Source organism: Paroedura picta, chromosome 2, assembly GCF_049243985.1.
Source record: "Paroedura picta isolate Pp20150507F chromosome 2, Ppicta_v3.0, whole genome shotgun sequence".
Taxonomy (NCBI): domain Eukaryota; kingdom Metazoa; phylum Chordata; class Lepidosauria; order Squamata; family Gekkonidae; genus Paroedura; species Paroedura picta.
Genome location: NC_135370.1, coordinates 169,463,872 through 169,486,829, shown reverse-complemented (window position 1 = coordinate 169,486,829; position 22,958 = coordinate 169,463,872). Strand labels below are relative to the sequence as shown.

Genomic DNA, 22,958 nt, shown 5'->3' with positions numbered 1-22,958 from the left:
CTGAGAAAACTGTTCTGACCGAGCAGTTGATATCAGGGCTCTCTCAGCCTCACCCACCTCACAGGGTGTCTGTTGTGGGGAGAGGAAAGGGAAGGCGACTGTAAGCTGCGTTGAGACTCCTTCAAGTAGAGAAAAGCAGCATATAAGAACCAACTCTTCTTCCTCTTCCTTCTTCCTTCTTCTTCCTTCTTCCCCTTCCTTCTTCTCTTCCTGGGCTTAACTTTTAAGGTAGTTTTGGAGGTACAACAAGATAGAAGCTGGCCTTGGCAGCTAGGTCATTGTGCTCAAGCCCTTGGGATCCCAGCCAGGTCTCAGTACGATTGTGTTTTTTTTCCCTGCTGGAAGTGAAGTGGCGTCAGCTCTGACTGATAATCACTGTGGTCTTTAAAGATCCGCAACAGGCTCAACCAGGAGCAGAACACCAAGCTGCAGCAGCAGAAGGAGCTTCTGAACAAGCGCAACATGGAGGTGGCCATGATGGACAAGCGAATCAGCGAGCTTCGCGAGCGCCTGTACAAGAAAAAAGTTGAGGCACGTCAAAAAGAAAACATCCCCGTAAGATAAACGATGAAAAGGGCCACATTTCTGTGACTTCTGCAAAGCTCGTCATTAAAAAAAATAAATAAAAGGGGAGAGGGTCCGTTTTGTCCAGCCTCCGAAGGCTGTTTGTTGCAAACTTATTTCCATGTCTTGAACTTGTTGAAAAACGTTTAAGGAATGTCCGTGATTGTTTTAAGGAACTGACAATACGCCGCTTGTGGTTTGTGACAATCGGCGGAGATGAACGTCCTGTCCATCCTGCCATTGAAACAGTGCAGCTGCCACGGGACCCTTGAGAGTATATGTTGAATGTGGCAGCTGATGCAGAAATGCCGTTTTCTACACGGGGTTACTGTCGATGCCAAACCACAAGCAATAGAAAAACGATCTGGTGATAATTTTGAAAGTGCCGGTAGAACTGCTGTAATCCTCAGGAAAGATTCAAACGAGTAGCCGTGTTGGTCTGAAGGAACGCAATAAAATCAGAGCCCAGTAGCACCTTTAAGACCAACAAAGATTTATTCAAGGCGTGAGCTTTCGAGTGCAAGCACAAGAGTGCTTGCACTCGAAAGCTCACGCCTTGAATAAATCTTTGTTGGTCTTAAAGGTGCTGCTGGACTCTGATTTTAATCCTCAGGAGCAGTCCTGTGAGTTTCACATTGCGTAAGCTATACCTGTGTGGCAGGGCGCCAGCGGGACAGGATGGTATCCAAGAGAGAGAACTTTGGAATTCCTCCTGAGATAGAAAGAGCATTCATTAATCTGCGTTTTCTGGCACTGGAGAAAACCTTAGTCGCTGGAGAGTGCAGGCAGCAGAAAGAAAACGAGACCTCCATCAACGTTGTTTGGAAAAGTTGATTCCTGGTTCAGGTAGAAGCATGAGCCAGCATGTGTAGTGGTTAGAGTGCCAGACTAGGATCTGGGAGACCCACTCATGCCGTGGAAGCTCTCAAGGGGACCTGGGCCCGCTGCCATACTCTAACCCGAACCTGTCTCACAGGGCTGTTGTCATCAGTGGAGGGGAGGACAATAATATAAGTGGGGGGGGGGGTCCCATCATGGATAAAAGTGGGTGTAAATGAAGTGAATAAAGGAACAAACTGCTAATGGCAGCGCATCCCTCCCTGCAAAGAGGGCTTTCATAGAATCACAGAATCATAGAGTTGGAAGGGGCCATACAGGCCATCTAGTCCAACCCCCTGCTCAACGCAGGATCAGACCAAAGTATCCTAAAGCAAGAGTGCAAGAGCTGGTAGCTTGAGTGGAGTACTAGGATACAGTAGGAGGTGACTGGGTTTTGAGCTGTGGTGCAATGCATCCTGCCTGGCTCTTTGCTCCGTGAGCAGGTAGGAAGATGTTCACACGGCTTTTGATTTGCCCTCTTTTAGTTGAATCGGATCAACGGAACCTCGTCTCCTCAGTCTTCCTTGAGCGCCTCAGGCAGAGTTGCAGCGGTGGGGCCCTACATCCAGGTCCCCAGTTCCAGCAATTACACCGTGCCAGTGGACCCCGTGAAGCCGCAGTCTCTCACCATCACCACTAGCGGGACTCACGGAAGGTCCAAATCTGGTAAACCTTTCAACGTCAGGGAGGCCAGTTGCCATTTGGGTTAAGGGAGGGGTCAAAGGAGATGCTCTCTCAGACTGGAATGCGTTCAGAACCCCGAACCCCCCCCCCCCGGGTACTTTTTTGCATCTACTTAGTCAATTAAAGATGGCTCTGATTAGAAGTTTACATGAACTTGTAAGAAGTGTAAAAAAGAACAGGGGTATCATTTCTGGCTATGTAAAAACAACCATGTGTCACTTTATGTATCTACAGTGGTAATTTCTGCAGCCTGTTGTTTCCTTTTGCATAGTTGCTTATTATTATTATTATTATTATTATTATTATTATTATTATTATTATTATTATTATTATTATTATTATTATTATTATTATTATTATTACCACCCGCCTCCCCCCCGGAGGCTCAAGGCGGGTTACAAATTGGATAAAATCCCCCAAATATCCCCTAAAACCGATAAGAAAACCTAATACAGATAATATAAAAAAGGGTTAGTCAACCTGTGGTCCTCCAAATGTTCATGGACTACAATTCCCATGAGCCCCTGCCAGCGTTTGCTGGCAGGGGCTCATGGGAATTGTTGTCCAGGAACATGTGGACCACAGGTTGACTACCCCTGATATAAAAGCTATAAAACCAAGAAGTTGTGGTGAAAAACTCCTCCAAAGCCTAACACCCTGATCATCTCATCTAAAGAGGGGGGTGGAGGGGTGCTGATAAGACTCACTACCGCCATTCTGCGAGGGGGAAGCCCTGACCTTCCTTGCTGCCCGGCCTCATCTATAAGCCTTTCTTTGCACTGAGCATCCTGACATCAGAACAGCTCTTTGTCCATAGAGCAATCTCCCTTCCAGCAGTTAGACTGTTCAGCCTTAAGTCTAACCGGAACTACGCTTGCCTGAATCGCCAACCCTGTGCAGAGTTGCTATACTCCAGACCCCCTGAAAGCAATTGGTTTAGCCTGGAGTAACTTGGTATAGGATTGCATTACAAGTCCGGTATATGTCAAATGCAGGGGTAGTCAAACTGCGGCCCTCCAGATGTCCATGGACTACAATTCCCATGAGCCCCTGCCAGCGAATGCTGGCAGGGGCTAATGGGAATTGTAGTCCATGGACATCTGGAGGGTCGCAGTTTGACTACCCCTGGTCAAATGCATAATAAAAACTTTCAGGATAATTACAGAAGCTTAGAGATGTACCCACATTCTATTGAAGATTCCGAATAAAGGCTCTTCCCAAATATCATACGTCTACCCCTATATATTCCTGTTCTTTTTAATATTTTAATCTCTCTCTCTTTTTTTTTGGGGTCTTTACATTGTAATTTCTTTTTAATATTTTAATCTCTCTCTCTCTTTTTTTTTTTTTTGTCTTTACACTGTAATTTCCCTCCACTTTTTCTTTTCTCCGCGTGCCTCTTTCGGCCTGGTCGTCTTCTGTAGATACAGACTTTGGGTGTGTGAAAAAATCTCCAGCCCCCTGGAAGATTTCTGATTTAGACATTATAGTGGATCCTATTCTGTCACCTCCCTCTCTTCAGCCTGCTGCTCACAAGGTCATCCATTCAGCATCTACTCTTTCTGAGATCCTGCACTGTGAGTCTGTAGAGGATCTTTAGTAAGCTAAGAGATCCCATTTTAAAAAAAATATGGCCATCTGAGCTCCAGCAAAGCAGATGCCTATTAAATGGGAATATTTAGGCATTTTGTCATGCTCTGCCGTGTGCTTTCTATATGTGTGTCCCTGCATAGATATGCGTGTGTGGTGATCATATATATTGCTGGAATCCTCCGAGTGGAATGAAGCAAGTGTCTTACTGCTCTCGCATGTCATCCCTCTAAACCAGCCTTTCTCAATCTTTTTTACCACAGGGAAAACCCTGAAACATTCTTCAGGTTTCGAGAAACCCCAGATGTGGCGTGATCATGCAGAATAGGGTTGGGGAGTATAGCTGTGGACATGCCCACCCAGGGCCCCTCCTCTTCCCACCCCCTCTAGGCCCAACACTGGCCAATTGGGGGTGGGGGGGGGCAAGTTGACATGACCATATATGGTCCTATCACCTGATAAATGTTTAACTGATTTTTAAAATATATTAAAAATGAACTCCCACCCATTCAGGCCACCCTCCCAGGGCCATCAAGAAACCTTGTTTGAGAAAGCCTGCTTTAAATCCTTAGCTAATGTTAGTTCTACTAGTATCTTGAGTCTCACCAGCCCACTAAGTTGTAGATGTAATGGTTCCATTGGCATCAACAGATATTGCATGTATATAACTTGAATTTTGGATTTTTGAGGTGGTTTACTGTATGGCTATGGACAATTCACTTTACCCTCATACCTACTTATCCCCCCTACCCACCCCCAAAGAAATTGGGCGTCAATCCCATGCCATCTAGTTTTCATATGTTTAGAGTTCTGCAACAGTCTTTAAAGCCCCAAAGTAACATTGGTCAAAGTCAAGTGCCTAGTGCAGGGGTCATCAACCCCCGGTCCGCGGCCTGGTGGCGGGCCGCAAAGGCCATGGTACCGGGCCGCCGCCAGCCACTCCTGCCTTCCCCTGCTGGCAGCAAGAAGGAAGGGAAGAGGCAGGCGCAGCCGCCGGCATGGCGGTGACGCAAACACGCATGCGCGGCAACAGCGTTAGCGCCCCCTAGTGGCGAAAACACGCACGTGCAGTTGACGCAAATGTGCGTTCGCGCCACCTGGTGGCGAAAACACCCATGTGCGGCAATTGTGCGTGCGCGTTTTCGCAGCACCCGGGCCGTTGGCTCTTCCCTCACTCCAGAGGCGGTCCCTGACCTGAGAAAGGTTGGGGACCGCTAGCCTAGTGTACAGAATTCGGTTTTCATTGCAGTAGCCTGTGAAACATCAGCCTCTGATTCAGTGAGACACAACTCCATGTTTGGTCAAATATACTCTTCCGGCTTAAAATGCAATTTGCAGTATCCTGGATCGTGCTGTATTGGAGAGGGGATGTATTAAGACGGTGGTCCCCAACCACTGGGCCGTAGCTCCCTCTCCCCACCCCACCCCCGCACTGGGAAACTCGCCAGGCCGCGAGTAAAGCGGCCGCCAAAGCGGCCAATTAGCTTGCGGTCCGGCAAGCTTCCTTCTGCGGGAGGGGGGGGGAAGAGGGAAGTGCGGCCGCCGGCATGCCTTGCGGTGCAAACACGCATGCGCATTTGCACCCGGTGGGGCTGCAAATGCGCACACGCGGCAAGTCCACACATGCGCGCATGCACGAAACTGCCACGCGTGTATGTTTGCGGCCCCACCGGGTACAAACGTGCGTGCGTAGTGCCCAGATCGCCCTCCCCCCCCCACCGGTCCACAACCCCAAAAAGGTTGCGGACCACTGTATTAAGAGACATGTAGGGACCAGAGTCAGTCCATATCTTTGTGATGCATGTGTGTGCTCTCTTTCACTGTTTCCTTTTTAAGTGTTAATAATCAAATGGCTCCTGAATTTTGAACCTGGGACAGTTTAGAGATCCGGGTTTTGGAAAGGGAAGTGTTGATCCGCAGATGTTCTGGAATTTAGAGTCTGAAAAGCATGTATGGGAGTGGCATGGGTGGGGAGGAAGTGTGCTTTATTACTTAAAGACAAAAAATTAGGCATGCCTGAGCCAGGCCCATATAACATCATCCTAGGAACAGGGAGAATTTTCAGAGGCTCATTTTCCGTATAAACAGTTTTCTTCAATCAGCAATTAAACTACAGAGACCCCCTTTTAACACAAGGGTTCTTGTGCTTAAAATTATGAAATAGACACCAAATAAGTAACCCTCCCATATATGTAGCCGTATAAGACACTGATTTTTTTTTTTGTTATGCATAATCCTTCTTTCAAACAGCAATTCTGTAAAAGTGTAAAAGCATTTAAGAACTTGGCATTCTTTCCAGGTACATTTTTCCTTCAAAGAGAAAGAAAATGCTTTGACTTTCTGAACTCTTCTGCAAAGTGCATTAGCTTCTGTTCTTCAAGGACTGTTTTTGTACTTCTAAACACTTTAAAAAGTTCCTAAGTAGGGCAAAATTCTGTGCCAGCATCTCACTCGAAACGAGCCGTAAGGTTTGTAACTGCCCATACCACAGCTCCCTCTGCAGCCCCCATGCCTTGACTTAGATCCAGACAACAGGAGCAGAATTTGCAGGGTGGGTCTTGACCAGTTTTTCCTTTCCTCCCCACAAAAAGGCTCAGGAGCACTGTAGTATCTGGCACAGGAAGATACGGTTGGGAAGGGAAATGTTCCTTGAGTCTTGCATTGTCCTCAAGGGTTCCCTGAACCTCAGAAGTCAAGGGGGGGGGGGTGGAGTAGGGCTGCAGGGGAGAATCTGTGACGGCCAGTTTTGCAAACACTGTTCCCTTTGCAGTCCTGTGGATCCAACCCGTTATCCTGCTCTGAAACAGGAGAACAATGTGACTTTGTCCTAAACTGCTGACCTAAATATACCTTTTTGAGACGAGATTAAGCTGGGAAAGAAGGTTTCTTGTAGTGGCTGGTGATCCAGGAGATTGATACGAATCTTTTAGATCTGTGCTTCGGCATAACAGCAACCCATTTGATGCAAATGAGAGAACCTCTCGTGTATTATAGAAACTTGTTCTACATGCGGAATATATTCACTGGATTATTATACATTGATGCAAACAGTTCATATTGAGAAATTTCCCTGATTTTCAGGTGGCTTTGACATGTGAGAGGAACGCATTCATTTGACATTCTGACTTTTTTTGTACTACACCAGATGATGTTAAAAAAAGACCATGGGCAGTGTCAGACCTTGATGTTGGGCCTGAAGCCGGCTCCTCGTGGCACTCAGAAAACACAAAACAGCAGTTTTCAAACTGTATGTTGCTCAAAATTACAAGCTATTCCCAATTATCTCTACTCTCAAATCGGAAATCAAAAGACAGTTAATTTTTGACTAATTACCTTTTGATATGAAATCAAACCTACTGTGGACTCAGGGCAGCTTATGGCAATTTATGCATTTCTGGGTTATATTTTAATTCAGCAATAATTTCTAAGATAGATGTGCAGAGAGAGAGTTCCTACAATCACTGGAAGGCTATAGTCTAATCTGAATGTGATCTTTAGCAGAATTTTCATTTCAAGGAGGATTGGGTCAGTCCTCCAGCTCTGTGGCTTTGAAGTTATGTGTATTCCCCAACAACCATCTGCAAAAAAAGCTTGCATTTTTGCACTCCTATAAAAGCTTAACATATGAAGGATGCTGGGGCACTTCCATTGCATGGAGGAAGCTTTTTCTGGAGTGGTGAGAAATGTGCAGACATCTCCCCACCAATAACCCGCTTTTAATAGCGTTCAGAACAGCAGCGCATTTCGGGCAGCTTGTTTTGCCTGAGGGCTTAGCATGCAACCGCTTCCACGGCTGATTTGGAGTACCTTGAATCATCCTCTGATGGCACCAATCCGAATAACCGATTCTGCCTCCCGATTCCGATTTTGTTAGGAACTGATTGATCCTTGACAGGTTTGCGCTTCAGTAACTCTCGAGTAAAACTCTTTTCTCCTCTGTTTGAAGCAAGCGATGGCAACTGGCCACCGCTCAAGCAGAACCCGGCTCCTCTGGTGAAGCCCCCGCCAATCTCCAACGCAGACTGGAAGGAATCAAGCATGGATGCGGCTTTGAAGCAAGGGACGATTTCCAGTCAGCCGGTGGCGTCTTCAGTATTAGGGAGCACTGATAAGCTGGTGGGTTATCATCGTCCGCCCCCTCTTGTTTTGCTTCATAACAAATCAGTGATTTTCGTCCCTTTCCCAGGGCTGTGTGTCTCTTACTCGCAACGTATAATGTTTCCTAAGTTTTCTGACTATGCTTTGGGCCTCTCTGGCAAGATTCTGTATCTCACATCTTTTTGTTTGTTTGTTTGTTTAATGTATAGCCCGCCACTCCCAGCCAAGCTGGCTCTTGGCGGGTTACCGCATGTAAGGTAAAGGTAAAGGTACCCCCTGTGCAAGCACCGGGTCATGTCTGACCCTTGGGGTGACGCCCTCTAGCGTTTTCATGGCAGACTCAATACGGGGTGGTTTGCCAGTGCCTTCTCCAGTCATGACCGTTTACCTCCCAGCAAGCTGGGTACTCATTTTACCGACCTCGGAAGGATGGAAGGCTGAGTCGACCTTGAGCCGGCTGCTGGGATAGAACTCCCAGCCTCATGGGCAAAGCTTTCAGACAACTGCCTTACCACTCTGTGCCACAAGAGGCTCTATACCACATGTAATACCTCATACCAGGGTGGGATAGATTATTACTGGGGTTTTATTATGAGGTATTACCACATGTAATACCTCATAATAAAACCCCAGTAATAATCTATCCCACCCTGGTGGCAAAAATAACCTCCCCACCATTGCAGAAGCATTGCTGCAAAAGTCTCCTGTCGTTCTTCTTACTGTCTCAATATTTTCCCATGTGTTCATTTGTCAAAATCACTTGTTACTTGTTTGTCCTCACTTTGAATGGATTATTGGCCCCTTCTTACTGTGCTTTGTTGCACCGTTCAAACAGTTGTATTTGACCCAGATTGTAAATGTGTCTGTGTGACAGAGAGAAAGACTGAGGGAGGAAAAAAGGTAAAATGGTAAAAGGATGTGGATTACCATGTGAAGTTTAGCATTCAAGTATCCTTTGCTGTTTTTGAAAATGTTCCTTTTCTTTCTTGGAATTTTATAGTACACCCTTTGTGCTTCTTCCCTATGAGCAGTAGGCAGGATTGCATTTTTGGTGTCGCCCAGGGAAAACCCAATTTCCTGTGGACGCCCCCCCTCCTCCTGCTGATTTTATCGTTTGTTCCTATTACTTCCCTGAGGGCGGTGGGACAGTGGAAATGGGGAAAGAATAAAAACCAGTAGTCAGAGGTATAATGTATCAACAAGCAGTAGAAACAATGTAGTAAGAAATCCTTAGGCAGATAACATGAGTGGACCAAACCATATGAAGAATCCGGAAGTTGGGGTGGAAATGTGAAGGAATTGCTTCTGTTCCCAATATGGCACTACTTGGGAAGAGACATGTTGATTTCAGAGAACTAAAGTTTGGATGCTTCTGTTAAGGACATGAGCTGTACCATATAAATGTGGACGTGCACATTGGGAGCAGTTTTACCTGTTGTGCACCTGCTTCCAGATCCCTTTTGGAAGTGGCTGCAGTGTGCATGGAAAACTGCTAATCTTTGCAAACATATGCTTGGGCCAAATGACTCACTCGGCTTATGGTCACAAATACCTTTCTTGTTTATTTGTATCCTCTGTGGGGAGAACAGCTTTCTCTGGGAAAAGTCTGACATAGAATCATAGAATCATAGAGTTGGAAGGGGCCACACAGGCCATCTAGTCCAACCCCCTTGCTCAACGCAGGATCAGCCCAAAGCATCCTAAAGCATCCAAGAAAAGTGTTTATCCAGCCTTTGCTTGAAGACTGCCAGTGACACATCTTTTTTTTAAAAAAAACAGGGCCTTGATATGGGGAAGGTGCCGCCAACCATCTCTGGCGTAAGCAAGCAGGTGCCTCAGAACTACGGGACCTACCCAAGCACCGTCCCTTTAGGCACGGGTTCCACCAATTCCTTGGAAAGACGAAAGGACGGCAGCCTACCGAGACCTGGTTCTACAGCAGCAAACAGGCAGAGACCTGTCCCGTTACCACCAGCAAGTAGCACTCATCAGCCAAGCTCTTCCCAACAAATCCAGCAGAGGATATCTGTGCCTCCCAGCCCCACATATCAGCCTCCTGGCGCCCCCTTATTTCCAGGCGGAGACGGCAGGCCTGACCTCCCCCTAACTGTGGCCATCAGGCCTTTCCTGGCGGAGAAAGGCTCAAGGCCTCAGTCTCCCAGGAAAGGGCCACAGACTGTGAATTCTAGCTCCATCTACTCCATGTACCTTCAGCAAGCAACGCCGCCAAAGAGCTACCAGCAGGCCGTCTACAGCACTCTCAACAAATCCGTTAAAGCAGGTGGGTCGATTTGATTTCTTTTTTACTTTGCACCTAGGCTTTTGCTTTCAGGTGGAACATATCTTGTTCTCTGAGCAGAGGCTTCTGTTTGACTAGGCTTCTTCAGCAGTAGGTCTTGCTTGCAGCATGAAATGCTACATTGGCAGGGAATGACTCTCAGGAGTGGGATCGCGATGTAAGGGAAATCTGAAATTAGGTTTTGTGGTTAAGAATGAGTTTGGAATGCATCTCTTCCCTGCAACCCCTCTCAGTGAGAGGTCTTGAGAGAGACATGCTTAGATTAATGAAAATAAAATGAAGGTAGACTGTTAGTGTGATTTGCTTTATTCAGTATTGTCAGGAATTACTGTGGAGCCAAACAAGACCCGTGGGTGGATTGTGCAGTTTATTTCTCAGAGATACAAGGAGGGATTAACAAACAGACATTGGCGGTCTCATTTAGTTGACTTTAAAGGAGGAGGACCAAGAGAAACAACTAGAAGTATTTCAGGAGTGGGAAAATGCAGGAATGCAAGAGGTTGGGGGGGGACGGTTGCATTCTGCAGTATGGAAAACAAGAAAGGTACAGTATTTGCTGGCATATAAGACTACTTTCCCCCCCTGAAAAACATGCCTCCAAGTGGGGGGTCGTCCTATACGCCGGGTGCACTTCAGTTGGGATAGACATAGCTGCCCATAGTACTGTAATGTAATGTAACAAACTCGATATTTTGAGTGGAAATGTTGGGGGGGTCTTATACGCCGGCAAATACGGTACTTAATGTTCATTGCATTCATTCATAGAAGCATTCAAAGGCAAATTCCTGGCCATTAATAAACCCAGGAGTGCAGTCGGAGCTTTTGTGATGGTTGAAAATGTCAAATTATGCAGTAGTATCTTTGACCCAGCTGAGGAAGCAAAGAGCATGGCTTGGTTTCAAGGCATTTTTAGAAAAAGACTGTGTAATTGTAATGATGTAATCTTGTTTTTATGGTTAGAACTGTGGCTTGCATCAGGAAAATCTGCCGCTCCCACACCTTTATGTATGATCTTTCCTCCTCCCCTTTGAGGGATTAGATGTGACCACTACGAGACAAGCCTCAGTAAAAACATTCCAGATCTGTCTATATGAGTCAAAAGATAGCCCAAAGAGGCAAATCACAATGGGTAGCTATGTTCATCTAGGAAAGAGCAACAGTCCAGTAGGACCTTAAAGACTATCAAAGTTTGTGGGAGGGTAGCAAATGAGCAGTGATTCAGGAAAGCTCATGCCTAGCCACAAATTTTGTTAGTCTTTAAGGTGTTTTTTGGACTCTTTTTTTCTCCAAAAGACCAAGCCCTATGAAGATAGGTTGAGGGACTTGGGAATGTTCAGCCTGGAGAAAAGGAGGTTGAGAGGGGACATGATAGCCCTCTTTAAGTATTTGAAAGGTTGTCACTTGGAGGAGGGCAGGATGCTGTTTCCGTTGGCTGCAGAGGAAATGACATGCAGTAATGGGTTTAAACTGCAAGTACAACGATATAGGCTAGATATCAGGAAAAAGTTTTTCACGGTCAGGGTAGTTCAGCAGTGGAATAGGCTGCCTAAGGAGGTGGGGAGCTCCCCCTCACTGGGAGTCTTCAAGCAAAGGTTGGATACACACTTTTCTTGGATGCTTTAGGATGCTTTGGGCTGATCCTGCGTTGAGCAGGGGGTTGGACTAGATGGCCTGTATGGTCCCTTCCAACTCTATGATTCTATGATTCTATAAGAGGTGGGTCACCGTTTCCTCCCCCTGGCTTGCAGTCTTTCTTGTCAGATCACCTCCCATTGCAGAAATTCGTGACCTCTGAGAATTCCTTTCACAAGATGCTGAGAGAGAGGAGGAAGCAAAAGCTCTTGGTGTACATGCAGAAGAGTGCCTTTAAACCCAAGCCTTAATAGGTCTGATGACTGTACTTGGGAGCAGGAAAATTCTGTGTCCTGTTCTTTGGTCTGCTTTCCCTATAGCACAAGCCTTGATTGAGCAATTATCTACAGCTACATTGGTTTGGCAGGCACATTGGCATGCTGTCCCTTGTTCTAGCACACTGTGGACTGCATACGACCGGTTAATTTGCAGGGGAAATAGCTGGGATTTGGATTGGTTTGTTTGTTGATCCCTTCTAGTCCTTTCCCAGATTTCAATTTTTCTAGTAACCTGGCATAGATGCCTAAGAAAAGTAGCCATTCTCTCTCTCCTTAATCATCTCCACCAATGCTACCTAGCCACAGATAACAGATAGAGCGATCAAAATTATTGTAATTGTGGTGGGAGGGGGCGAGGAGAAAGAACTGGTTGCTTTCTGTAGTTCCATCATGCACTAGGAGTGGTTTTTAAATCAGCCACTGCTATTGCTTATTTTTGTGACTCTGGGAGGAGACCACAGCAGTGACTCCAGTGTAACTCCTTGTTGCTTGAGAAACGTGGCTCATGGCTTCTTTTCCCCCTTCAGTTTATGGGAAGCCCGTCGTGCAGTCCGGTTCGACTTCTCCTTCGCCGTTGCCATTCCTTCATGGACCTTTGCCAGCCAACGCGTCTCAGCCTCCCCCTTCGGGCGACTATAGTGAAAAAGAGCAGGAACTGGAGAACGCCCCGCCCTCCGGGGACAACAGCAACGTGGAGAACATTCCCCGCCCCCTCAGCCCCACGAAACTGACGCCCATTGTCCATTCGCCCCTGCGCTACCAAAGCGACGCCGACCTGGAGGCCCTGCGGAGGAAACTGGCCAACGCTCCCAGGCCTCTGAAAAAGCGGAGCTCCATCACCGAGCCGGAAGGGCCCAGTGGGCCCAACATCCAGAAGCTCCTCTACCAGCGTTTTAACACCCTGGCGGGGGGAATTGAAGGGGCCCCGTTCTACCAGCCGGGCAACTCGCAGGACTTCATTGGCACGCTGGCGGACGTCGATAACGGGAACGCCAACACCAATGGCAACATCGAGGAGCCCGTTCCTGCCCCACCTACGGCTCCCCTCCCCGACGAGCCTTCGTCCGATGCCAATGACAACGAGCTTCCTTGTCCCGTGACGGAGGAGCCAATCAGCGTAGACACCATGATCCAGACCCCTGAGCCCACCGAGGACGACAACAACAACAATCCTGCCGTGGTCCCTCCCGTGGAGCGCCCCCCGAGTCCAACGCCGGAAGGCAACACCCCAGTGGAAGAGGAAGTGCAGCTGCCCCCTGCTCCCCCTCCCCCTCCGCTTCCCGTGGTAAGCGACTGCAGGGAGCAGGCAGGAATTTAGATTGGAAAGGCAGCCGAACAGTTTCCGCCCTTTAGCCGAGTGCTCTGCCGAAGTTGGCGTTCATCTTTGGGCCGCCCACTTTAGTCTCTTCATCTGCCCATCCCTCATTAGTCCACCTTGACAGCCTATCAAGCAGAAGCATCCGTGAGGCCAAGCCTTGCAGACCAGCAAGCACGGGGTGGGAGAGATCTAGCTGAGGCGTTCTCTTGGAGGAGACACACCTGCTGGCAGGCAAAGGCACAGCTGAAGACAGCCGGGTGGGGCTGCCTGACAGGGGCTGGGCAATCTGCCATATTTAGGTGCGTTCTTGGACAGGCGGATGAAACAGGAAGCTTACTGAGCCACTTGAGAACTCTGCTTGGCTTGCAGGTTGTGCGTATCCACTTTGGTTGTCAGCTGAGTTCTGCCTTAATCTACGCGGGCGACTTCAGCAGTACCTGCAGTTTTTGTTTTTTAAGTTATTTAAAAAGACAGGAGAGCGAGGGTGGGAAAGGAGACTTGGCTTGTATGAAAGAGTTCCATTCCATGGTTGTCAACTCCTTTATGCGTATCCCACCTTTCTCCCCGGTGGGGACCCAAAGTAGCTGGCATCAGTCTCCTCTCGCCCATTTTATCCTGATAACAACCCTGGGAGGTAGGTTACGCTGAGAAGGTTGACTGACCAATGTCCCCCGGGAAATTTCCATGGCAGAGTGGGGGATTTGAACCTGGCTCTCCCGGATTCTCGTCCAGCACTTCAAGTACTCCGTCATGCTTGCTCTGTTGCAGGCTGCAGTTTAAGTTCAGTCCTAGCTCTGAAAAGGTTGAGGCCTGCTGCCATAACATGCCAGAACAGATCTTTTCAGTCACATGGAGGCAGGCGGGGGGGACGGGACTGTCTGGGAGGGACATGCCATGAAGAAAAGCCAAAAACCAAGTGAGGCAGCACTTATTTCCAATTATTAATGATTTCAGTTCCAGGCAAATACGCCTTTAGCCCTCCTCACTTGCACTGAACGCAATTCAAAACCTTGAAGGGGTTGCACCACTGAAAATACCTGTCCCGTTATCACGCAGGCCAAACGGACCAACCTGAAGAAGCCCAACTCGGAGAGAACCGGGCACAGTTTGAGGGTCAAGTTCAACCCGCTGGCCCTCTTGCTGGACGCCTCCCTGGAAGGAGAGTTTGACTTGGTGCAAAGGATCATCTACGAGGTAGGCCGGCCAACGTGGCGGGGATTGGTGGGGCTGTCGTAGTCGCAGAAGGAAAGATTTAAGCTGAAGAAGTCTCCGTCGTTGCTTGTTTGGCTGCAGGTGGACGACCCCAGCAAGCCCAACGATGAAGGAATCACCCCTCTGCACAATGCAGTGTGTGCCGGCCATCACCACATAGTGAAGTTCCTGCTGGATTTTGGGGTCAACGTGAATGCGGCTGACAGCGATGGGTGGTAAGGGCCCAGGGTTCCCTGTCGCAGTGTGCACCGTTAAAATCTAGAGCCCTACTCTAATATTTAGCAGCTGTGTCAGACTTGAGAGCAAAGCCCTGTCCTGTGCAGACAAAGGGCCGCCTGGAGGGCTGGTTTTAAGCATCCATCGTGACTCTCCCACCCGATCCAGCAGCTGCTTTTAGAAGAGCACTCCTGCCTTGCAGACTTAAGCGCAGTGCTTCCAGAAAACGGTGAGAATTCACCGTTCTGGGTCACTTCTCCCTCCCATTGGCTTGCCCTCTACCCCACTAAGAGTACAACTGTCCTTTGATACAAGACAATCTTCTGCCTGCCTTCGGCATGTCTTTAACCAGGACCGCATCTTGGCCTGCGTTACTGCATTGTTCTGGTTTGCCTCGCATCAAGTCGCATGCATCTGATTTCTTTCAGGACTCCTTTACACTGTGCGGCGTCTTGCAACAGCGTCCACCTCTGTAAGCTGCTTGTCGAATCCGGAGCAGCCATTTTTGCCTCCACTATAAGCGACATAGAAACGGCGGCAGACAAATGCGAGGAGATGGAGGAGGGTTACATTCAGTGTTCCCAGTTTCTGTATGGTGAGTTACAAGAATAAAGGCTCCGTTCAGAAATTCATAGCTTGGCTTGAACACAAGGGTCGCAGAGGTGGTTCTCCAGATGTCCATAGACTACAAGTCCCATGAGCCCCTGCCAACATAGTGCTGGCATAGGCTCATGGGAATTGTAGTCCATGGACATCCGGAGAGCCACAGTTTGACCAGTCCTGGTCTACAGTGTTTTTAGTATCTGCTTCGGACTTATAAATCTCCGTATCTACTTCTAAATGCAGGATGATCTTTTAAGGCGGTGGCCCCCAACCACCGGGCCGCGGCTCCCTCTCCCCGCCTGCCCCCCCCCCCCGCAGTAAGAAACTTCCCAGGCCGCAAGCAAATGGGCCGCAAAAGCGGCCCATTAGCTTGTGGTCTGGCAAGATTCTTTTAGAGGGGGGGGAGAGGGATTGCAGATTGCACTTTTTGAAACCTCCATATCCCTTGGCTCTTAAGAGCTCTGGCTGTCGTTGGCTGAAACATCCTAGAGGCTGATTCTTGTGAACATTTCAACTCTTCAGAAGTCCAGCAGAAGCTGTCAGCCTGCGAGGCCCAGGGACAGATGGGTGGTTGGTTCAACAGAGCAGGGTTAGTCACGGCTTGGGCGTATGAGTGTTGGAGAGAACAGTGTCCGTGGGAGAAAGTGGACACCCAGAAAATAGTACACAAGCTGAAACGGTCTGCTGTTCTCCAATATAATCTTCTCTACTTTGGACCAGAGAAATAACCATTGACATGATGGTGACGGTCCTGTCATTGGCCTTAGGAGAGAATGAATTCTTCTCCTAATTTCTGGGCCCCAAAAGTATAGCTTGGCCACTTGCAAGGACACTTTCCGGACAGGTGAAGTCAGAGAAACACAACTATGCATTTAGCCTTTCCAGCAGTATAGGGGAGTTGTGGCCTCCTGCAGCAAGGGCCATGTGCATCCCACTGCGGCCTGAATTGACTTTTCCCATTGGGGCACCAGTCTTTGACCAGAATGACTGCACAGAGCTAATCGCTTCCAGGAGACGGGGACGTCTTCGCCAGCTTCAGTATCTTCCTATAGACCAGGGGTAGTCAAACTGCGGCCCTCCAGGTGTCCATGGACTACAATTCCCAGAAGCCCCTACCAGCGAATGCTGGCAGGGGCTTCTGGGAATTGTAGTTCATGGACATCTGGAGGGCCGCAGTTTGACTACCCCTGCTATAGACTATAAGAAAAAGAAGTCTGCTTCGTGTTACTACTTGAGCGAAGAGCTCAGGGTGGGTGTAATGGTCAAAAGCGGCAGCCTCTAATCTGGCAAGTAGGATTTGATTCCCCGCTCCTCCACATGCAGCGGGCCAAGACCTAGCCTGCTCATCACAGTCTTGTTAGAAGGAGCCAATTGTCACTGGTAACTTAAAGTATGTTTTAAATATTGAATCGAACAGCTTAAAGTTTCTATGTTGTCGGACATTAAAAAAATTTTTATAGTATATTATTACTGTTTTCTCTCTTTTTAAATTGTCTTCGTTTTTAATTACATGTATTTCAATCTTGGTCTGAATGACCGCAAATAAATATTGATTGATTCATGGTTGACACCTTCTGGTAGAGAAAAGTGGGGTATAAAAACCAGCCCTTCTTTTGTCTTCCAATTGGATGTAACAAACGTGCACGCCGGCAGACTCTGTATAAGTCAGGCGGAGGGTGGGTGAAAGAGAGATTGCCGTAATCTCCCTGTGTCACAAATCCCGTGGTTAGTTGTAATGGAATTTGGTAAGCCTTACGCAGCCCGCCCCTGACAACGAACCCCCAGCCACCCGAGAGACCTCAGGCCGCCATGTTGTGCTGATGGTTCTTGTCTAGCCGTCGCCTGGAAGAAAAGCTTGCCTTCCCATTCTCCTTTTGGAAACAGGTGTACAGGAGAAGCTGGGCGTGATGAACAAAGGAGTGGTATACGCGCTGTGGGATTACGAGGCCCAGAACAACGACGAGCTGTCATTCCACGAAGGAGACGCCATCACCATTCTAAGACGCAAAGACGATAACGAGACAGACTGGTGGTGGGCTCGGCTTAACGACAAAGAAGGCTACGTGCCTAAGAATATCTTGGGGGTAAGTGTCCCTGCCCTCACATGTTGCGCTCAAGGAAATGCTCTCCAGAAACGGCGGCATTGCAAATCTTTTTTGTTTTTAAACGGAGGAAGTCGCTGGAGCTCAGTGCAGTAGTCCCCTCTCCTTTGCCTCGTGCTTCCGTCTTCCTCCCCTTAGGCTGGCTCAGGGGGGTTCCCATCATTTCACAAATACACGGACAGTGTAACTACCGCCTGTTCAGCCTTCCGCAGGGCCTGCAAAACGGAGCTTTCCCGCCAGGTCTGTGGTTGAGGCTGGGCAGCAAAGAAGATCAGGGCCCCTATAGGAGTGGCCGTAGCGAAGTCGATCAGCACCCTCTTGCACCGCCCCCTCTAAATGAAGAAGATTTGGGGTTTTAGCTTCAGGAGGAGTTTTTTTTTTTTTTTCTGCCGCTGCATCTTGGTTTTAGGGGGTCGATATATGTACCTGGGTTTTATATTGTTTTTAATGGATTGTATTGGGGGTTTTATCTGAGTGTTGTAACCCGACTCGAGCCTTCGGGGGGAGGTGGGCTAATAATAATAATAATAATAATAATAATAATAATAATAATAATAATAATAATAATAATAATTTATACTTGAAATATTAGAACATTAAAAACCAATTGTAACAAAAGGTCCACCAAATATAACTCACTCTGCTGTATAAGGATTTCGGAGGTGGGGGTGGTGTTGCGTAGAGGTAGCCCAATCAGTGTTTTTTCCCCAGTGTCGACATGATGTTCATTGGCCCCAAGCAAATGCCTGGCGGAAGAGCTCCATCTTGCAGGCCTTGCAGAACTGGCTCGGTTCCGTCAGGGACCTCAGCTCAGGGCCAGGACTGAAAAAGGCTTGTCCCTGGTTGGTGCCAGATGTACCTCTCTGGGGCCAGGGATCCCCAGCCTGTTGGATTATAGCCGGAAATGTTCCCTTCCCTTAAAAAGAGATGGTTGCAACTGCTAGTTGGAGTGTTTGAGTCCTTCAGTGTACATTTAGGCTCCCTTTCTTGACCGTATTAGTCTCCTGCAGGTCTTCTCCCATAGGCAACGGGTTTTCCTCCTTCCCTCTCTCCCTGAGGCTGAAGTGGTACAGCACTGGGAGAGGATTGTGCCATGTTGCTTTTTCCTGCACTTTTGCAGAGGCTTGGGTTGACCATGGATGTGTTTTGATTTATTGTTTGATTTATAGACTGCATTTCCAACATATAAACTCTGACATACTACACAAGATTAAAATGCACCAATAAAATTTCCTATAGGGGTTAAATAAGCTGGATCTTCTCATTTCATTATCCCCAGTTTGAATTCTGATGTTGGGGTGAAAGAAGGGAGGCCAGCTCTATTGACCTCAAACGTGCGTGGCATAAAAGCATCATAAGTTAAGTGTCGTTTTGCAGGAACTCTGAGAGCTCCAGTAGGGCCCAGATCTCTGCTGGCAGCTCATTCCGCCTGGCCAGAGCCCGGTTGAGGCCAAGCATCCTTCTTTGGGGTCAGGAGGGAAGGCACTGGCAAACCACCCTGTATTGATTCTGCCGTGAAAACGCTAGAGGGCGTCATCCCAAGGGTCAGACATGACTCGGTGCTTGCACAGGGGATACCTTTACCTTTACCTTTAGTGCTCTTTGGGAGACATATTTGGAGGCCCTTCAGATACGCAGATACGTTTTTTAAAAAATGTGCTGCTCCTGATAAGTTTTCACTTGTGCTAAGGGGCAGCATCTGTAATATGAGAGGCCATAACATTGCCATTGACTTTTAGAGGCAAATGCAGTTTTCAGATTGTTCGTTTTCTTCATCTGCGATAAGAAATCTCCTCCTGGAAACAAGATTTGTCTTTTGAAATGTAGAGATAAAGACGTTTCAACTGCAGGATCATATCTGTATCGCAGGGGAGATGCATTGCTCTCCACTTGAGTCAAGACGAGCACAGCGGCTTTCTGTATTTGCTGTCTAAAAAAGGCTTCTTTTTAAATACACAGATGCTTGATACCTTTAAAAAAATATCCCCAGGTACAGATTGAAACTATGCTGTCCTACCTATAAAACAGGGGTAGTCAACCTGTGGTCCCCAGATGTCCATGGACTACAATTCCCATGAGCCCCTGCCAGCAAATGCCCCTGCCAGCAACTGCCCTGAGCCAAAAGGGAGGGTAGTCTATAAATATAATAAAATAAATAAAAGAGTCAGCATAGCATCTCACAGCGATTTCCTCATGCAGGAGTTAAGATCTGTCCGGTTTCTGTCCAAAATGATTTCTATAATGGTAGCCTATAGCAGTGGCCCCCAACCCCCGGTCCGGGGACCGGTACCGGTCCGTAGATCAGTTGATACCGGGCCGCAGCTCCTCTTCGTCCTCTTCTCTGGCTGCTGCCTCGGGGGCTGCCCTGCCACTCTGCCGCCGACTCACCTTTGGCGCTCTCCAGCGGCCATCATGACTGGGGCTCCCCGTTGGCGTGGTACTGCACAGCTGCTGCTGGCAGCGCCCGCCAGTGGGCTGCGGGAATTCAGGGGCACCAGCGGGAAAGCAAGTAGAGCAGGGGCTTAGGTGGCGGTGATGAAAAGACTACCCCCCCCCCGGGCCTCAGCAAAATTGTCAAGCATTGACCGGTCCCTGGTGATAAAAAGGTTGGGGACCACTGGCCTATAGGATCATCTGTAATCTATCTTTGAAATTTTACTTATTTATAATAAAATTTATTTATTTATTTTTATATTTATATTTATATGCCGCCACTCCCAGCAGTGCTGGCTCATGGTTTATTATTATTATTATTATTATTATTATTATTATTATTATTATTATTATTATTATTATTTCGATTTATTTCCCGCCACTCCCAAATGGCTCGTGGCGGGTTACAGTGTCTTAAAAACCCCATTAAAACTCCCATTAAAAGACTTTAAAATGTCACAACATGGCGGCACAATAATAAGATCCCCTTCCTACCCCCATTTCTAAAAAAAAGGGGGGGGTGGAGGAGGTCAACAATGTTCAAGAAGAAGCCCGGGGGAGAGCAGTCGATGTACCCCAGCAGCCCCGGCCTCAACCATAGACCTGGCGGAAGAGCTCCGTCTTGCAGGCCCTGCGGAACGTTGAAAGGTCCCGCAGGGCCCGCAGCTCTCCCGGGAGCTCATTCCACCAGGTGGGGGCCAGGACCGAAAAGGCCCTGGCCCTGGTCGAGGCTAGGCGTGCTTCCCTGGGGCCGGGAACATATATAATTTTTCTAAAAGTATATTAACTAGTTAATAAATAACTATTTCCGACACAAATCCTGAATTTTGACTTCAAATTCATTTTGTTGCAGTTATACCCAAGAATAAAGCCTCGGCAACGAACACTTGCCTGAATTCTACTTTTGGCAGTGCAATATCTGGCTGGCAACTGGAAGGCGGAAAGTATACACTGGAGACATTTCTCAGTCACATTTCACCAGGAGAAATAAAGCTATACCTGTTTTTATATGGTGCTTTTGTTAAACATAAATGGACAGCCTTTGAGGTTTTCAGTCTGCCGTTTGTAAGTGAGGTCTGCTCTGCGTCAACTCGCCCGCTCCTTTGGGGAGAGGTACTTCAACACGGCCTGCAGCATTTCCTTTTGCCAATCAAATTTAAGAGAACAAACTTACTTGTGCTAAATGTTAGAGGGGGGGGAAAGCCCCCTTTGCAAAACGCAGATTTGCTGTCTGGTCCGGTGTAGTCCACAGTTAACTATCCTGATGTATCAAGACCTGTTGCTATTAAAGTTGTCAGCTGAATGTCGAGTTTACTGTGCAAATCCTTAAAAGAGCTTGGGTGAGAGTCGACCGCTGGGAATCGCCAACAGCCCTCTAAGTACCAGGACGTTACTGACAAAACAAGAGAAGCATCAAAGCTGAACGGATTTTTTTTTTCCTTTTGGTACACCTCTCAAAACAGCACTTCTCCCTTCACTTGGTGTTTTTTTTTCTTGATACTCCTGCTTCTAAGCACCAGTTTAACTTCCCCGTATCCCGTTTTATACTTCTTCACCCACCGCGCCCCGAATTGCCTCTTCTGGACAAACCCAGATTCGAGGGACTTGTATGTTTATACGGAAGAAAAGTGCAATAGTTGAAAAGGGGGTAAAGAGTAAGGTTATTTTTAAAAGAAAATGCAAAGGGGGTTCAGTTTAAGGACCTTTAGGTTTTAGCTAGAAGGCGAGTGAAGGCCAGGTTGGTTGTGTAGCAGAGGAAGAGGAGAGACTTATTATGGTGAAAGACAACGTGTTATTTGGGCAGGGACGGTGCCTGTGGCTCTTGGCAGCCCTGCAGCATGTGCCAGGGCGAGTTATGCAATAACTTAAAATCCACAATGTAGTTTCAAGCAAAAAGAAGAAGAAAAAGCACTTCATTGGAATATCAATTGTACATGATTTTATACGCAGAAGTCTATTTTGAATTCCCCATTCAGTTGTAGCCACGCGTTTTCTAATTTCCTCCCAGTTCGACGGTAGGCCGATGGGCTGTATTCATGTCCATGTTGTGCATAATTTATATATCCACGGATGCAGTGCTGTAAGTTGCTTTTACCACTGTTTAGCATTAATTGTATATATTGTGGTGACGAGAAGTGAAAGGGTATTATTGTAAAAGATATTTGCTAAATGAATGTGAGCCTAAGATACACTGCTCATCCAGTGTGCACAATAAACTACTGCTACAGTACGATCGCGCCTGCACGTCCTGTGTTTTTAAATTCTTTGAAGGAGAACTTGTGCAAAAGTGAGCCTGGAAAATTTTATAACTATCTCTTGCATTGCAATAGTCCTGCCGTTCCTCACACTGTGTATTTCCTAAGAGTTAGACCATAGGAGACTTCGATAACAAAATGAGGTTCACAAAATCCTTCCTGTCTTTAAAAGAAGGGTGGTATGGCTTGGAAGGTGATGGTCAACAAGATTTTCAAAGAAAGCCTCTACTGCAGGGGTAGTCAACCTGTGGTCCTCCAGATGTCCATGGACTACAGTTCCCATGAGCCCCTGCCAGCATTTGAGACAGGACCACAGGTTGACTACCCCTGCTCTACTGGCTCTGATGGCTAGTCCTTCTAGTCCAGCCTCCTGTCTCACATAGTGGCCAACCAGCTCCTCTGGAGGGGCAACAACAGAGCACAGATGCTAAGATCTTCCCCTCATGTTGCCTCCTGGCACTGGGATCCAGAGGTTGACTACCTCTGGCTGTGGAGGGGCAGTTCCCTTTGACCACTGACTGCTTCATAGACGTTAGGTCTACTTCCCTTTTGTGGTAATTTTTACATCTTCTGGCAGCAAATGCCATGCTTTAATCAGTTTCTGTGTAAAGAAATATTTTCTTGTATCTGTTCTGAATTTGGCACCATTCAACTTCATTTGATGCATTCAAATGACAATATTTGGGAGAGGGAAAAAAGTTGTCCATCTTCTTCATGTCCCCTAGAATCATAGAGTTGGAAGGGACCTCCTGGGTATCTAGTCCAACCCCTGGCACTATGCAGGACACTCACAAC

At 47.6% G+C, this 22,958-nt stretch overlaps 1 protein-coding gene across 7 annotated transcripts in view; it reads left to right on the top strand.

The window, feature by feature from the left end:
• PPP1R13B (protein phosphatase 1 regulatory subunit 13B) overlaps window positions 1-22,141 on the top strand; it is a 92,827-nt gene extending 70,686 nt beyond the window's left edge. For 4 of the 7 annotated variants that reach the window (XM_077323795.1, XM_077323796.1, XM_077323793.1 and 1 more), the window contains 11 exons: window positions 391-555; window positions 1,929-2,109; window positions 3,552-3,704; window positions 7,664-7,833; window positions 9,595-10,096; window positions 12,552-13,309; window positions 14,399-14,536; window positions 14,636-14,769; window positions 15,199-15,365; window positions 17,258-17,457; window positions 20,762-22,141. In XM_077323795.1, the coding sequence (XP_077179910.1) occupies window positions 391-555; window positions 1,929-2,109; window positions 3,552-3,704; window positions 7,664-7,833; window positions 9,595-10,096; window positions 12,552-13,309; window positions 14,399-14,536; window positions 14,636-14,769; window positions 15,199-15,365; window positions 17,258-17,457; window positions 20,762-20,803 (2,610 nt within the window). In that variant the 3' untranslated portion in view covers window positions 20,804-22,141. The remainder of the gene's footprint in view (window positions 1-390; window positions 556-1,928; window positions 2,110-3,551; window positions 3,705-7,663; window positions 7,834-9,594; window positions 10,097-12,551; window positions 13,310-14,398; window positions 14,537-14,635; window positions 14,770-15,198; window positions 15,366-17,257; window positions 17,458-20,761) is intronic. The other 3 variants (XM_077323794.1, XM_077323799.1, XM_077323797.1) reach the window with 3 other exon arrangements.
• Window positions 22,142-22,958: the final 817 nt, after the last annotated feature.